Source organism: Photinus pyralis, unplaced genomic scaffold, assembly GCF_008802855.1.
Source record: "Photinus pyralis isolate 1611_PpyrPB1 unplaced genomic scaffold, Ppyr1.3 Ppyr1.4_LG7, whole genome shotgun sequence".
NCBI lineage: Eukaryota > Metazoa > Arthropoda > Insecta > Coleoptera > Lampyridae > Photinus > Photinus pyralis.
The window spans coordinates 14,239,021-14,257,736 of NW_022170738.1; the positions used below are offsets into that span (position 1 = coordinate 14,239,021).

Consider the following 18,716-nt stretch of genomic DNA (forward strand, 5'->3'; position numbering starts at 1 on the left):
GTTGTTTTCTGTCAACCCCCCACGACATTTCTTGGACATTTAACATATGGTAAATTTACAGGGTCTCGAAATATAGAGGGCCGCTTTATCACTAAATTATGTGGCTAAAGGAATTTCGAGAGTAAAACGAACTAATGATTAAAGATGTCCGATTTTGTTAATAAGAAGCCATGTGGTAGGCGTTCATTAATCAGAACGAAATTAAGGGGCTCGTCCCGAGAGATTTTTTCATTCATTCGGTGCTGAACTATAGAGGAATTAAATTACGGGGATTACGAGCGAGACCGTGACCCAGCGTGTTAGCCAGGAATTAAGCGTATCTCATATAGAGCTAGCCAAGGTCATTTTACTATATAATTTTCGAATTCGTTTAAAAATCAAAATTTCATTTCAAAAAGGGAGGTTTCAACCTCTTTATATGCAAAAAAGCCTATTGCAGAGAGTAAAAACATCCTTCATCTGTTATAAGGGACTAGGGAGACGACTACTGCAGCAATGTAAGTTCATTCATTCAGGCACGGAGACACGGAGTATACAGAAAAAAATAGTGAAATCACTTTACGTTACACTGAAGATCGTGCACACTTGATTATCGTTCCAATTTACTCAAAAAGACAACTTCCTTGTTTCTAAGGTAAACTTGAATTTTTTCATTATTTGGGCCATCAAGCCTTTTCGCACCTCCTTAATGACTATACACCTTCTTGGTGCTGGTTGCTTGTCTCTATAGTTCTGTGCTTTCATCCACCACCGCCAATTCATTCACACCCACCTCACGGTTTCGACCTATCTTCTCCCCGCACGTCAACAACAAGCTTTTTTTCTTGACGCCACTTCTGTACACGTTTTCTTTGGGCCTACTACGGCAAATTTCTTTCACTGTTACTTGGCTTCTCTCCTACATGATATCTTTTTGCCCTTTTATGTGCCTTACTTCCATACTTTCATCATACCTCTTCTGTTCCCACACATCTTCTTCCGCTCCCTATTTTTTTCACCATAGAAGTTCCGGATAAGGTCCCTGGACCGCGAAAATGAAACACGTGTCCGAGTTTCAGCGATTTTTCCAAGCAAATGTTGTCACTTCATTGCATGGCGTAATTTTGAAGCTACGGAGCTCAAACAGTGAAAGTAATTGACGCTGGAACCCTACCGTATTTGGTAGAAGCACGTTTCAAAGTTTTCGCGATTTTCCGGATTTTTCCGATTTTTTATTTTTTATTTTCTTTATTGCCTTTATTTTATAGTAGGCGGAGTTTAGCAATTTGCTACTCTTCCCACTCAACCCACTATACTATCACAAACAGCCATGCCTTACCTGGGATTCGAACCCAGGACCCTTGTAGCCAAAGTTAGAGCCACTAACGTAAGCTCATCTGAGCTACGCAGGTCCCTTCACTACTGGACGCAATTTCACGGTTGTCAAATCCAAATTTCTGGGTAGTTGGGTATTGTTGACGACTTGGGCCCTATTGTTGGGCAGTGTGACCGAAAATTAATTTCTGCATATACAGGGTGTTCACTGGAGAATTGAATTGATTGATATGAGGAAAAATGTCACCTTAACGGTGTAAATATTCATTTTGGTAGGCTTGTCGATTTTTATTACCTACGCTTAGCAAAGTAGAGATGGGTCATGGTGGTTAATTGGTTCTCTTCTACGGCAAGTCAACACAGCAAAAATAAATAAGTAAATCGGATAGGCGCATTTAGTCACAGTAAATTAAAAAAAGAGAAAATACTTATTGAAAGGGAACAAGGTAGACTAAGAGATCCTTGTTTAGGTCTTGATAAAGCTAAAGAGTGAAAGGAGTTGAGAGGGTAAAAATCGATTTAATACAAAAACAATAGTTGGTCTGAAAATGTTATAAAATATTTCCGAGCTCAGAAGGATGCTGCCTGCCAATATTCTGCAATCACATAAAACACAAAAACAGAAAGAGAGAGGGTATGAAGAACACGGCATATAAATTGCGAAATAAAATTAACTTTTGACACGTCCAGTGTGTAATATAAGGATTCCATGTAAAATGCAATATCATCCAGATTCGATGTAGGTGTTTATCAAAGGATATCGATGGAGATATAGTAATATCGTAATTTGCAACGTAGAAGCAAATGTAGATAACAATCAAAAAGAAAAGCCCTAAAAGAGATATTCAACCTATTCCGTTACTTACCCCCAATTGAAGGATAAACACTTCTAAAATATATAGCCACAACCAATAAATCCTTTGAAAAGGCAGATAAAAATGACAACAAAGAAACTTCTTGGCAGATTCTGCTTGTACGCGAACGAAACAGATTAAGAGAAGGAAATCGACAAAAGTATTGGGGGGCCAAAAATACTAAGCGACCTCTAGTAATAGAACAATGAACTACGAACCTATACCAATAAATCTAACTACGAGGATTGTCTTGTAATTAAAATGCACTATTTTTTTTTAATCCGCGTGGACGGCGGTGGGAGCCAGTAGAGTCTTGATACTTGTCGAAACTTGACAGCTCACTGAATCAACGCACAAACATAGGAATGTTACAGTGCTGCCACTACTCCCAAATTCAAATTACTCCCAGATTCTTTCCGCATTCCAAACGGATAAAAAGAATAGTGCAACTTACTTATGAGACAGTCCTCGTACAACTACATAATTTGCAGATGGCTTAAAGACTACTAAAATAGTATTATTAAATGTGTTGATGCAGAAAAAAAGTTCCTTTACACCCCTCCTCCCCATGGTCCTGTCACACTTTCTTCAACCCTTCATAATGCTTCTTCAAATCTTCACTCTGGATTCATGAGTCATTCACATCTCATGTACGCATTAAACTTCCCGCTTTCTTCAGGCGTCGGCTTCTTACATACGTATTTCTTTTACGACTTCACTTTTAACCTCTTTCCTTCAACCCACCCTTCCTCGACGCTCATTAAAGCTTCCTTTGTGTATTTTCTTTACGCCTCATTCATATTTCCATTCATCTCTTGGCATGCCTCATCTTTACGCATCCTTCCTTGACGTAACTTCCACTCTCATATTTTCCTTTCCTTTACGCATTTCTTCACGATATCTTTATGTATATTTCACGCTCTTTCACGATACACTAACTACCTTCACACCTCGCTTCACTATTTGTTTCCCGACTTGACAGTCTTGCCAAAATCAATTGATCAGTTGAAGCCATTTGAAATGGAATTGAAGCCTAGTAAGGCAGTCACTAAGGTTGTTTGAATAAGTTCCACTCGTACAAAATGGAAATTCTTCAACGGCATCAAAGTAGTGAAAAGAAACAACAAGTGTGTAATATTTTTGAAAAGACAATTGAATTACCTTTAAAATGAGGGGTCGCTCAGCCCTTTTTCCCTATTTAAATTTTAGGGGTTGCTTCTACCTCAATTAGAGGGTTGATCCAATTTCATGTATGACTAGCCTATACAATGCCCCTCTTCAAAATAAAGTTGACGTGTTTTTGTTTCGTGGATCTTTTGTTGCGGCTCATTTGAGGTGGTACCTTTTTAAATTGACACACTGTATATGAAAATTAAAGTATAAAAAATGTCTATAGACTATTTTTTATGAAGTTTTCCGTTGTTTTTTTGCCGGTGAGGTAATTTACAGGTAAGTAATAAGAAGAACAGGCAAATTATCTATAGACTACTTCATTATTTTCAAAATGGTGGACACTTCAATACTTCAACACTAAATAACTAAATAAATGGACGCCATTTTGAATCAAAATGAAGTCAGTGGTTATTTTTTTAAACTTTTGCTTTTGTAAAATTTTTGCCTTTGTGAAATTACCTCGGAAATTACCAAATTTCACTGAAATAACAAAGTTATAAATTTTTTAATGAAAAATAAACTTCAGCCGCTATCTTGGATTTTGACTGATTTCCTGGCCCGGAATTAATGGGGATTTTGAATATATTCAAATGGACACATTTCACTTAAAAATTGAAAACGGGTACCCTGATGTACCTCAAAAAGGGGTGGCTGTGCTGGGTTACTTTTTTCGTGCACAATCAAGCACCGTGCTAACTTCACGCACCTGCATATTATGCATGTAAAAATTACCTGTACTTGGACAAAAAATGATTTCCTTTACGCGTAATAGTTATTTACATAAACGTCAGGAAAATGACACATTACTGGCGAGGAAATATTGAAGTGCGAGGCTCTTTGGGGTCGAGTACTTTAATTTCTGAGTCAAGTAATGGCATTTTACTGACGAGTTTTGTATTAAATTTTACCCGAAATCGTATTTTAATATAACATTTCATTTTCATGTAGAACTTTTGATTACTTAATGTCAATCTGTCAGTGATGACAGGAGTCATTATAGACATTAGAAATGTCCTAAATGCGGCCGGTAAATGACAGATGCGGCCACTACAGTGACAAACGGCAGGAAACGTAGTCTGCTCTGCCTCTGTCATGGAAACTCAAATTTCCTGACAGAAAGTAGGCATGAAAATGAAGGTTTCTGGACGATTTTGGGTAAAAGTGATTATATAGCAGTGGTTGGTAAGGGTGATTGGCCTTTAAGCCACAAATTTCTATTGAAACAATTTATTTTATGGAGAATACGAAATTCGTTATCAAAAATAATTTAGCTGAACGAACTCATTTCGTGAAATATGAAACATTAGACACCGAGTTACCGAACATGAGTTTCATTTACATTTGCTGCGTGTTACTTGTGGCGATAATGGTAATGGTACCATTAATTTTACAGGCGTTAATATACTTTTACAATTCAAGTAGAAATTTAATCCGCATGCTATGGATTACTGGGGAGATTGCTGGAGGAGATTGATCGAGCTTCACAGTGCTTTTACAATTCAAGTAGAAATTTAATCCGCATGCTATGGATTACTGGGGAGATTGCTGGAGGAGATTGATCGAGCTTCACAGTGCAAAAAAAAACCTTCTGGGCGCGGAAGAAAACATGTTATTTCATCCAAACGTAATTATTATACTGCAAGTTTAGAGAATTTATGATGTTGTATATAATGCAAAATAAATAAATGAATTGCCCGAAAATGGAGTGCGGCTTTTACAGTAATTAGCAGTTAATTGTAAAGTTTCACAAAAAAAAAGTTCATCTTAATTTCGGCGTACCGACGTTAAATAATGGAGTAAGCACTTTCAAACCTACAACGATGCAAAGTTTCGCATTTAACGTAATTAAATCAGAGATAATTAGTACTTAAGGAATCATAATGTGCAAAATTAATAGCTGCAACTGACGCATTGTTCGCGCAAATCACTTACAATTGATTAACTTCCCGGCGTAATAATCGCGTCTAAATCAAAATGCATCGGGTTAGAAATCGATAAGGGGAACTGAGAACAAAGGCCCTGGTTTTACATAATTACTCACGCACCCCTCTTCAATATCGCATAAAAAAATTGCCGCAATTTTATACTGACATATTTCGCGGGTTTTATCGAAGGAAAAATATAAATCGAGTCACGAGAATAACAACCCTCCACTTCAAAAAGGAAAAAAAGTAGTAGGATCAAGCGATTATGGGAATTTCTATTAAGCAATTGTTTTCTTTTAGAGTATGGGCTTTGATCTTTTTTATCATCATACATTGTAATATAATAATCGATAATAAACCGTGGCGTGCTCAAAAGTATATGTTTTTTATGGTGGAAACGGGAATGGGGAGGTTCTCTATGAAACAAGAGTTCATAATACGAAAGAATTATTTGCATTGATACAGAATAAATATTTCTCATTGGAATTGCTAATAAACTCTCTTTCTCTATCTATTTTCCCATATTTCCATCGTATTAGAAAACCAAAACACACAAATGGAAGGGTAAAATCTTAATTGGAATCGGATTATATCAGAGCATGAGAAAGAATAGAATAACAATTATTCCTAATTTCATGAAATATTGGTGGTTTTTCTCAATTTTCCGTTTTCCGATATCTCTTAATGAGCAGCATGGAAAATATCTACAAGAAAATTTATTGTCGCAATTAATTATGGCAGGACTTCTTGCGACGTCTAACAATAAAGTAGTGTGAAACATTCGCTCTTGTCAACTTAAATTTCTCAATTCTGGGACAGTTACGTATTTTATCTGTTTCTCAATTTTAAACGCTGTTCATCACGGCGAGTGCCCGCATTTATCAAAGTCCGAAATTCGGATTTATGACAACGATAAACAATCGCAACGATTTTGTTTTAATCCATCCCGCGAAGATAATTTTTTAGCTGTCAAACAACAATCCCATTTCCATTTCGATGAAATCGGGCTGATGATGCCATTAGAGATTTCGAGATATAACTAACGGATGGTTATAATAACGTTTTACTTCGGATACACACGCGAGTTTTTCTTTATTTTTTCTCATTATATATGGTTTTAGAAACGCTGCAAGGCAGATTGGGAAACATGTAAGAACCGAGTAGTTTTCAAGACGCCATAAAAACGAGGTCAAGCTACTGCCTCATTTCGCGTTATACGCTTTTCTTTAAAGCAAACGTTTACGTTAACAATATGGCTTACGTGTGCAAACGAAAATACTGCGGGGATATAAAGAACCGGAAAAAGTACAAAGAGGAAAACGCTAGCGCCTAGATGGGGATGGTGAAACTCGCTGCTCTAATGGAGAGAGTGGGTCAGCTTCACTATGGCTCTTTATTATCCACACATTATTTTTACTTTTAAATAGGAATTCCCAACATCAGAATCACAGGAAAGCAGTTAGTTCTTAATCTACTCATCAAATTGTTGCACACAAATTTTATTTACCACTGAAGCAGTCTCGGAAACTTACACATTTGCTTTCGAACAATGAAGAATTTCGAAACTCTGAACTTCAAGAAACTTACTTGATGTCTTATACAACTTGTTAGAATTTTAAGTACCTATTACATTGTAGAAACATTTTAGGAAACAGTCTGTGAATCATTTTTGTTTTAACCAAGGTTTTGACGTATCTTAGTTACATAAAAACGTACATTTGGTTTCAAATATCTTAATTAGAACTGATGTTGAAAATATTGTTGTGTTTTACTATGTCATGCGGACGTGTCGGCACCTAAAATAATTATGAGTCACCCTGTACGGCGATTTTCGTTTAATTTTGGCGTTAAATGTGGTTATAATTTTAGATTGAACAAAATTTCGATCATGTTTTTCGAAATTGAGGTCAATGTGTTTTGTATTAGAATTTTTAATGTTTAATTTTGTTTAAATAATCGCATTTTTTTATTTTATTTTATTGTTCATTTAGACATTTGGAAAGAATGTTTTGATCAAGTCCCGCCATTTAAATGCAAAATAACGAACTGGAAACTCTGGGTCACTAACTTAATTAAATGCACAGCTATGACTAACCAACGAAACCATCCTGATTTTAGTGAACTAATGATAATGGTTGTATAAACCCACCATAAATCTAATCTCACTTACATACAGTAAGATCAATAAATTAACTAACTGAATTACCTCCTCGAGTTAACACAAAGGAAAAAGATAAATTAAAAGGCACTTTACAGTTTATTATAGTTGATGGCACAGTAGCAACTTCTCATATTTCACGCAATCAATTTCAGAGCAATTCGTCACGACCGACGGTAGCAAAAATGTACGGTAACGAAAAAGACACGACAAAAGCAATTACAGTTTATGATACTCCGATAGTTCACACATTGCATTGCAAAACGTCTGATATTAAATACTAAGTGTTGTCCAAGTGAGTTCTAGCTAAGCAGACTCGTTACACGCAAGATACATACAGAAAACTACAATACCAATATCAGACTAAAATCCAATTAATTCAAACGTATTAATAAATGGGTTTCGGATTGTAATATAGGTAAAAAAGATAGATAATTAAACTAAAACATATTGTATAACTTAAAAAGAAGCGTGTTAACCAAGTAAGGAACCCTATGAGAATAACTTTACTTCGAAAAGGTTTCAACAGGGCCCCATCACCTGTGTGTCCTATAGTAATCCTCAGTTAATCGCTAAAATCGCTTAACCATGAACTAACGTGACCACTTACGCAAGAACGTTAAGATGTCGGAATTTAAATCAATGAAAACCGAAACGATTAATTTTAGTTAACTTCTACCCCTAACTTGATTTAATCAAACTCATGCCAAACTTTAAATTACTTTTATTTAACGGAACGCATTCTATTAAGTAAAATCAAACAAAAATGTTAATAGCTTTTGATGTCAAATTGTGAAACGGGGGTTGCATTTTGTTCGCTTTTCCTTTTCTTTTGTTAAAAATTCATATGAAAATAATACAGCTTCCGGCTTTAGCCGCGGAAACAACAGTACTATTGTAATTTTTTTGTTACAATGCAAATTTTATTTAAAATGTGAGCATGTATTGCATACGGAATGAAGTTTTATTTCCTTCTACACACGCTTAAAAAGGCTTTGATTGTAAATGTTTGCAATATCCATTAAAATCGCCATCTATACGCAAATGTCTACCCGTTTGAGCACATATTTAAATAGTGATTGCGCTTTTTACCCGGAATGCCCTTTACGTTTCTTTGTTTTCAATCAAATTGCGCCCGATCTGAGGTGTCGTGTTTTCCAAGCGTAGCGAAAGCAAAACCGTATTTTAGAGAGAGTCCACTGGGTTACATAAATTGCCACTGAGCACGCTCTGGTTGGATAATTAGGGAATTTGTACCTACGTTTTATTTTTGTAGTCAAAATTACAACCCCTTTATCACGAGAGTGGCCACTTGATACTATCATAATTAATCTTATTAATGGAGCTGAGTATGATGCCAAAATGACACCTTTTTGATTCGTATACCACACAAAACTCAACAAAGGGTAAGTCGATAAAGAACAACGCGTTAATCTCAGAATTATTCCAGCGAACCTAAAACTAATTACATAATTGCAAGATCCCTAATACAAAACAGTATTTACACTACGCCTGATGGATCTTATCCAGACCACAACACTTAAATTGGGGAGATTTTCTTAAAGTATGCGACAATAATTCATACTTCAACAAATGTTAATGTGGACGTTGTTGTTTGGTCCAGACGCCTGAATTAAAATCGGGTCTTTAATTTTATTGTTAGTCAAATTTTTCTCTCAAATTATTAAATTAGTCTGGTTTGGAGTTTCACGTTCAAACACAAAATGATTATCGCGTTTCTAGTTGTATCCAAGTGGTTTGTTTTTTCTTGTAATAGATTAATTCCTATAATTGTTAAAGGTAGGGCAATTTATCGTTTATTTTGTTATCAATTTTGCTTTGTTAAATCATTTAAGTGACAGTTTTGTTTGAATTCACAGGGATTTTTATAACTTTTGTTAAAAGTTGTTGTAATTTATTAGTGATAAGAATGCGTTTTAATGGGCAAAAACTGCGTGTTTTTCGTAGAAAATTTTTATCTGAGACAAGAGCATTAAGTTTAAAAGTTTGGATGCTTAAGGAGGGACAGGAAACAGATGCTGGGTTGGCTGTTGTTTTGCTACGTCGAATTTTGGGAAGTATGAGAGGGACTTTAAATACTGAAGTCTGTTGTGAGAAATGGGCCTTTGGTAAATTTCGAGACCGGGGTGTTGTTCGTTGAAAGCTTAAAAGATGCGCGTCCTGGCACTGTAGCTTTTAGTTGGTTGACTATAAAATTGTGTCAATACTTTAATGCATTTTTCATTATGTTATTTCTTGTAAATCAATAATATTAATTTGTGGCTTCAATATTTGTTGTAAATGAGTCTTAAAGAATCTTTATTTTTGGATAAATGTGTTTACACCTATTTTTGAACTCTTCTTGCGCCTGCATTAGTAAATTTTTTATTCTTCCTTGTTGCCATTTGCAAGCACGCCCATGTTCCAGTTTTTTTTGGTCAATGTATTGTATTGAGAAAATTTATTTCATTAGTTAAAATTAGAAAAGCGTATATTTCCTTCCTTCGAAGAATCTCTAGAGCACGGTACCTCGACTTAACCAAATGACTTCAGAATAAAAAGGCCGTGACCATGGTGGGCTTCGTGTATTATTATTGGTCCATTTGCGGGCTGCATAAATGACGTTGGAGGGCCGCATGCTGCCGACCGCTGCTCTAGGGTTACGGATCGGGAGTTTTACTCACGGTGCGGTAACATAATACGAAAGTTCCTTATTCGTTCGCGATAACGGAGATGAAATTTCCTCGTGAGTTTAACGAATTTATTCATGCCCGAGCACCACTCGAGTTTTCTTTCCATAATAATTTCCTTTGTGGCGTAAAAAATTCACTTAATCCTTTTCTAAATACTTTTTGATACGATTGTCAAGTTTGCGTAACTGAATTCGATTTAACAATTCGCACTTGAATTCTTTAAGCGGAAGGCCTATTATTATGCCCGAAAATTTCGACCGTAATGAAATGGAACCTTCTACATTTCAGACATGAAATAATTCAAGTGTTTGAAAATCTTTTAATTTCACGAACTGATCTCGCTGCGTGTTCACTCCCAATTTTTTTTAAAGTATCAGTATCTATCTTTTTTGAATTTTTCTCTGAAATCAAGAAGCACACTTTTCTAGCGTGATCAGAACGGCAATTTTAATTAAAATTTCTTTTATGGACCCGCACTGGTCGCCTAGGTCGCTATAGCGCTAATGCCTTCAAAACATTTCCCGGATTAAAAATCCGATCACGGAAATGCCACTTAGCTTATAGGAAAAAGCACTGTTCTCCGATTGCAAAAAAAATGAGTGCACTTCCCAGATAGATCAAAACATCTTGTAATGGAAAGTCGATAGTTTCCGAACTTCAGAATCACTTGCTGAATAGTGCAATGTAACGTTAAACTATAACTGCATTAACACTGATAAGGGAGTTGCTTCTTTGCGGAGCTTCGCGTAAATTCTGCACCTTGTTCCAAACTTCAAATCAAAACAAAATCATGGCCAAAACGTAAAAAGGAGAAATATGTATTTTTATTAATTGATAGGGGTTGAACGTAAAACGTTTATATTGCTATGAAAAACATGATGGCTGCAAACTAGTAGCTACATATGTCGTACAAAATATCCGTTACAAGATGTATTTACCGGGACCTGTACCAGTAATTGATTGTCGACGGATATGTCGTCTTATTGAAAAGGTTAATGGAATGGAACTAAAGTGCACTATCGATCGAGTACCGTTCATGCACGTAAACGAAAACATCGCATGTTCCAACGGTAAACACGTAGAGAATAGGAGTTATAAAGCGATAAGGTAATAAAGTACGAGTGCATAATATGTATTTTACATATTAATAATGAAAAGTGAGTACTTACCTTATCTCTGATTTCTTGTCGCATTTTTTCCCTTTCCTCCTCCATCTTTCTGTGTTTTTCCTTTCTTCGCTCCTCAGCTTCGCGTATCGCCTCCAGCCGCTCTCTTTCGGCCTCCTCCTCTTTCTCCTTGTCATCGGAATCATCGTCACCTCCGACCGCGCCTAGAAATAAAAATCAAAATTAATTGCGATCTCAATTTTCCAATAACAAAACATTGATGTCGAGCCATAAACGGCCGGGGGAGAATGTCCGAACGGTTTCGGTTGGAATTTTTATTTCTGATTTATGGCGTAATGAAATGTGCCCGTTACATTTTTAAGGGGGCGGATTTTAAAATGGCCATTTCGATGTTTTATCGCGGTTTATTTGCTTTACATCGATCTAAATAAATTCAGATTTCCCTTCCAGTCATGAAATTTGTGGCTGTTTTCCCGGTACGAACCTATGACACATCTTTTCGTATTGATCTCTTCGTAAAAGGCACGAAGACATTATTGGGGACTGGTGGTTAGTTACGACCTAGACATTTGCATGCATAGCAATGAAAAACGAGTTCCTTGCGCTACGAATTTACGATTTTCCGATTACGTTGATCGCAACATTTGCAAATGTTGAACGCCATAACAAACGCTGCGCTGTAATTGATTTGGCCATTTTTTCCTGAATCCAAAAGGTCTAGGATGAAATGACAAAAAACTGCTCTGTCGTGGAAAAAATTAATGGCGAGCTTTATGATCTCCATTGGAAAAGAGTTTTTACAAGACCGGCACAAAGTTTCTTGTTCATTGTAAGACAATTCGAGCGTGGAATAAAAATTTCGAAGGTTGTAATTAGGATTTAACTAAAATCGATAATTAATTAAAATCCTTCGTTATTGCCGATTAATTTTGGATTAATTAACATTTAGGTTAACTATGTCAATAAAATAACGCCAAAAGATTATAAAAGATAATCCTGAATTAATTAAATTTGATGTTCAAAATACAGTTTCAAAACGGAAGAGGGTTTACTTTAATTATATGTCTAACGTAAAATCAAAACCGAATAAACCAAAATGAATTTGAACTTAGTCACACCACCAATTTTCGTTTAACCTCCAGAGCTATCTTTAATTGGTTTTGGTGGTAAGTATTGTACTAATTACATTGCAAACCTCGTTGCAAACTTTACGCAATGTCGCCCATTTACACAAAAGCTAATGATCGTAGGATTATTTTTTTTTTGGGTGGAATTTAAAGCGGCAACAATGGAGGAGAGACGCGTTAATTCTATTATTCTGAAAATGAGAACACGCGGGTCTTTTTCAGTGGCGCGAGAATGAACCTGAAAATGATTATACGGCGGGCATTTCCTGGTAAATTGTATGTAGGTGGCTGTTTATTTGTGTGATGCATTACGTGCGAAAAAACACAATTTTGAATCACGATAAAAAGTCGATTGTACAGTCACGTAATCTTTACAGCACACGTTATTAGCGTAATCAGGGGTGAATTGCATTAAATCGCGTAATTGACAAACAATTTGCGCCTACGTAAATGGCTGTTTCTTTAGCAGAGAAAAAACATTTAAAATAAATTTGCTTTGTAAAACTGTAATAATATTGATAAAATGTGTTTTTGCCGCTCCCTTACTAAGATAGGTAAATAAGCTATCCAAACACCAATTGAGTATTCCTCACGGCAAACAACTCAGAACAAAGGGTCGTATATTTAACGCTATCGCTACCGCTTACATTTTGCAAGAACTTTGACCGTTTTCTCTTCACTTGCCACATTACAAACCAGTACTTTATTTACAACATTTAGTAAAACACTTTACCTTACAACTACATCATATTTTCTGCATTTTTTCCTCTTCATCCATTTTGCTCTCCTCTTTCTGCCGAAGTTTTATCTACTTCTTTGCATTCCCATATCTTCCTTTTTCTCTCCACACAGTCTGCGTTTCTTCTCTCCACTTCTACTTTCCCCTCTCGTTTCCGCATCCGAACCTCGCTGTTAGTTGAATGTTTTTCCTTCCCTCCCTTACTTTTGGGTTCATTTTAATGACCCCATCACATTAATCCTTCCTCTTCCGGGCAACCGGTCAATTATAAATTTTTTACTCAAGTGTTTGGGTGCTGAAAGCAATACATACTACGATTTGATAATCAAATTGGATTCTCGGGCAGCCCCCCCCCCTCTGGTTGCTCCATTGTCTTGAAATTGCAAGCATTTATTGAATTTTACAATGTCATTACAAAAATTTCTTTTTTTGAATTGCTTTCCAAATTCCATTTAACAGAGTTGGGCCCGTCTTTCATGTTCAGTATAGGTAACCTTCTATGTGAATAGGCAACAGAAATATGACGGTCAGGAAACAAGACGAAGGTAGCCCAAATGTATCAAACTGCTCCAACAGTTAACTCCAAACCACACATCTTCCGTAACCCAACCCTGACCCAGAGGCAGGCTCTTAGAGCTAACTCCGCTCAGGAGGGCAAATGAGTAGGCGAATAGAAAAAGAGGCACAGGTTCGATGACTCCACATCGCAACCATCCCAACCGCCGATGGCGCAATGGTAGCAATTATAGATACCAATAACTCTCTGGGTAGGTTTACGACTAACTAGGCGGACATGGTAAAAAATCACATGGCCAAGGTTCTTGACCAGCATTCTGTTCGCTCTAAAAGGCGCTGCATTAGCACCCACGTTCAGGGGTTGGGGGTACTCGGGCAAGATCCTAAGAATATCGTGCGAGATCAACCATTCCCTTGAATCGTTGAAGGAGGTGGTTGGCGACTTCTCACAATTGTGGGAGGCTGCACACCAAATGGTAGTGCAAGGCTGTCACCTGGGTCCCGGGGGAACCTGGTGGTGATCAATCGGCGCTTGCAGAACCCCTGGGGAAAGGTAGGCAGCTGGTGTCTCATCCATACAGCCGTGAAAGATCAACCTCAAGGAAGGCTGATAGTTTTCGGCAATGAGGAAAAAGGACCAAGCTAATCTAATCACCGGGGGAGATGATTCAATTATGGGGTTTCCTCTCTGCAAGAAGCTACGAAAACTACACCGCTCAGGATGCCAAGGCAACCTGTAGTCAGTGTTTACTCCAGTGTTAGGACTCACTCGGGCTGATCTCAAACTGGAACGACTCTGCAAATATTGAGGCACTACTGGGGTCTGATTCTAGCAACACCGGATAAACGATAGAGTGTTACATGACCGCATATAAAAAAATTGAGTGATAGAGGGGATCAAGGCAAGCACTTTTTCCAAATAAACCGAGGGTCCAACGCGTTTCGTTTGGGAGCCACCCCCAAAGAAGTGGTGAAATTTGGATTTCTTCTTTAATTTTTTTCTCAGCAACCATAAGAGTTACAAAGACTGAATGCCCTATCCGATTTTGAACATTTTTTTTCAAAATTCCTACCACGAAAGGGCGAAATTTGGTATCTAGGGGTTTTTAAACATGAAAATGGTGAAACTAGTATTAGTTTATGAAAATTCGAAAAAAAAGTTCTGCTGCAATTCTTGGTCGAACAAAGAAAATGGAGAGAATTCCACGAAATGTGTTGTGTACATACTTGATGAGTTAAGGAACAAAACCGTTGAACAGTTTTTTAAAATAACTTTTCAAACAAAAGTTATACTCATTTGAAAATTGGGCACTTGGGTTACAAAGTGTCCCCCGCCTACTAGTGAGTGATCTAATTTCGCATGTAGTTAATTGAAAATGTTGCAAATAAAAAAAATAACGATTTAAGTCGTTTAAGGCCTATGTATGTGCTGTAAAAACTGTGTACCTATAACATAATTTTTGGTAAATACATAAATAAAAAAGTTATTGTCTAAAAATTAAAACAAAAAGATTGCGGAGGTTTTTTTTTTATATTTGGCATAGTGGGATCGAATTGGACTTTTAGTATGTTAATTTGTTCTACCCCAAGACCCATATTACCTGTACTCTTACTATAAATAAGAGTTTTTAAGGAGGAAGATAGAAAGTTTGGAAATTAACGGTCCTCGTTTTAACGATTTTAAGAATAAAGTCATTTGAGGTTTTAAGATAATTTGAAATAAGTTTCAGAACTTGTGAAAATTTTCGAGTTGACTTTTATTGGTGGATAAAAAAGATTAATTAAAATCTCTTAAAGTTTAGGAAAATACAGGATCACTTCTTTTACGCAACCAGAAAATCCCCCTCATCAAGGTCACAACTTTTTTACGGAGAAAATTACAGGCCACACGTTTCAGTATAAAACAAGGTCATTTACGTAACTAAAAATTACCCACTTTTACCTCATTACCTGGTTACCAACATCTTGGTATTGTTTCATAGCAAGAACAGGTAACACGAGAATAAGAAATTCGTGAATTGAAAATAACAGTAAAACAAACCTGCGATTTAGGCAAGCTTTTATTATGCATTTTGTGTTGTATGCAAAAATGAACTAATAAAGTGTAACAAAAGCCTCCATTCATGGAGATGGAAGTATATTATTTCATTAAATACAGAAAGACCGACCGACATCATCGAGATTTTGTTTGATTCGGATTTCTGGTGGGAAAAAAGAAAAAAAAAGTATATTTTCCAGCGCTTTAGTTACAGAATTAAAGAGCTACGTCTCGATTAAACGCTAAACTTTTAAGAGAGCTTTGTCTTTTGCACACAAAGTAAAAATGAAAATGTTTATCCTGTGACGCATCCATATTCGTTACCTAAATACCAACTCAACCGAAACTAAATAGCTTCTTCCCTAACAAGAAACTAAATACTAACTTCATTTCACCTGCAAGTTGCAAATAGCCATTTTAATGAAGAAATTCTTGCACAGAATAGAGAGAATTCTTGACAAGCATGCCTTTGACTTTCATTACATTTCATGGGTACTAGGTTGAGAAGTTTAATAGATAGTTTAGGGTTGGTCACGCTCTTGGCTGCTACTTTGCCTCGTACACCTTTCAATTGTTCGGTTGTAACGAAATCCGAACAAAGTGGAAGTATGGATTTGATGAAAAGGACACCCGTAAAATAAAGGGAAATCGATTTTGAGAGAAAAACAGGATTCATTTTGTTTTCAGGAGCAGCTGGTCTGACATTGAACGGTTTACCCATTTCAATTACGATAGATGTAGAGGGACTTGTTTAAAACGTCGCGCTCTCATTTCTCTATTCGGTAGAATCTATTGCGAGATAATTAATTCAATTTCGGCACTTTATATCGCCAGCTGCCTTTGCCGGCCAACCTGCGGATTCTCTCCGAAAACGGATTAGTCACAATGAAATGGATTTCCATGTCGCTACTACTAAAAGAATTTTACCTCGAGTTGGTCGGGGATGCGCGGTTCGCCTATTGGAATTGGGCTTTAATTATCTAAATAGAGAAATTGTTTTGAACTACTCCTCGCGGCGGTATTTCGACTTTATTGTAACTCGAGTCAAGTTAACTATTCCAAGACTTCGGGTACCTTCCAGTTTGAAGTAAAATTTTAGTTAGGTAAATTTCCAGAAAAGATTTTGTAGGTGGTGAAAATTTTAGTTTCACATTCGGATTTCCCCGGGGAGACAGTATTTGGGGACCCCCACGAAAAAGTGCAAAAAGCAGACTGTGAATAGGTACACGGAACGTTAGATCTGTACGAAGAGCAGAAAGGTTAGAAAACTTGAAAACGGCAATTGACCGAAATAGCTTGGGTATTATTGGAGTAAGAGGTACAGCGGAGACATTAAAGGGAAGACTGGAGTGGACATGGCAACTAATGATTATGAACTTAGTGAAATAGAGGAAATCTACGAGAAAATAGAAGGTCTAATAGAGAAAGAAGAGAGAGGTTGTTGCAAAATAGTGATGCTAGTATTGGAGAAGGTAGAGTGGAAAAAGTCGTTGGAGATTATGGATTGGGAGCAAGGAATGAAAGGGGTGTACGTCTAATAGAATTCTGCAAGGAAAGCAAGATGGTCGTAGCTAACACTTGGTTCGAACATCATAAAACCTTTACACCTGGATATCCCCTGAAGAGAGATATTGAAAGCAGATTGATTTCATCATGATACAGAAATGGGTTAAAAACGCGTGTGGATTGCCAGGTGACCATGATCTTTTGTTGGCAAAGTTGGAAATACAGTTAAAGTCGCAAAAAGAGTAAAAGAATGGAATCGGGTTTAAGGGGGACGAATAAAGAATATATTATGTAAAGGGAAGGGAAATTGGAATTTAAATGAAAAGGGAGGTTGCAATGAGGAGTCATGAAACTAGGGAAGACAAATGGAAGAGCATGAAGAATGCGGTAATCACAGTGGCTGAGAAGGAGGTGGGGTATAAGCCAGGAAATAACCAAAGAAGGCATGGATAAAATCTGAAATGAGTATAAGTGGCAAAATATGGAAGAAGGCGAGGGACCACCAATGACTGTTAAATGAATGTGAATGCATGGAGATAGAAGAGCTCGATCGAATGGGAATGAACGAATGAATATAAAAGACAAGGGTGGGAGCATTGTGATGTCAGAAATAAAGGCAGCGATATGAAGAATGGTAAGGCTACTGGGACAGACAGGATAACCGGTTGAGTTAATAAAGTGTTTAGAAGATGATTCAGAGGAAGAAGGAATGAGGGTACTGAGGGATTTGTGGAATGAGATTTACAAGAGTGGAGTGTGTCCGAAGACTTTCTTAGAACCACTTAAGAAAAAGAAGAAAAGAAAGAAATGCGAGGACCACAGAACCATCACCACAAACCGACTACAGCTTGCTCCCTTGCAATGCAATGTTTAAAAATAAATGATTCTATATTGAAATTTGTATTTGATGTAACTAAATGAGTGCTAAATTTATGAATTTATGTTCCCAAAGGATAACGAAATAAATTACTACTTACTCAACTAATAATAAACAGATACTTGATGTTTTCGCGTGATTAATCTGAGGAATAAATCATGACCGTGATTTGGTAACAAAATGCTTTTTTTTCCGTTAAAAAACACAAGAAATAATCTAGTTAAGTCTATTGGATTTTGCTGAATTGCCCATAAAATGAACGTCGAGAAGGCTTTCTATAGCAAGTAGTCCGACAACTACATTCCTTTATTGGCCGTAATTGGTAGATATTACAAAAAAAAAATGTGATCGATTTGTCATAAAGTCGTTTCGGTGAAGTGAATCGCTTAATCTTTTAACTTGACGCAATTTCTGTTATAAAATTCAGATTTTGGAGCGAGAAGCGGTATCTTTTAGTCGGTCGTAATTGGTCTTTTCGGGAAATTGCTTCCCTTATAATATCCTTGTTTCCACAGGAAAGTCTATCTTGATTTACCCAACGTGTTAAGTTCAATGTAAATATTTATCTTTGTCGAGACGCAATTTCACTAAGAAACGGCCTCAGGCTGTACACAATTCGTTCTAAAGTAAAAATTGGTTCGCTTGCTCGATATACAACGGCTATATTGC

At 36.7% G+C, this 18,716-nt stretch overlaps 1 protein-coding gene across 17 annotated transcripts in view; it reads right to left on the reverse strand.

The window, feature by feature from the left end:
* The window catches only part of LOC116176810 (complexin), a 501,249-nt gene that overhangs the window by 41,319 nt on the left and 441,214 nt on the right, over window positions 1-18,716 (reverse strand). For all 17 annotated transcript variants that reach the window (XM_031495588.1, XM_031495591.1, XM_031495581.1 and 14 more), the window contains one exon: window positions 11,287-11,447. In XM_031495588.1, coding sequence (XP_031351448.1) covers window positions 11,287-11,447 — 161 coding nt within the window. The remainder of the gene's footprint in view (window positions 1-11,286; window positions 11,448-18,716) is intronic.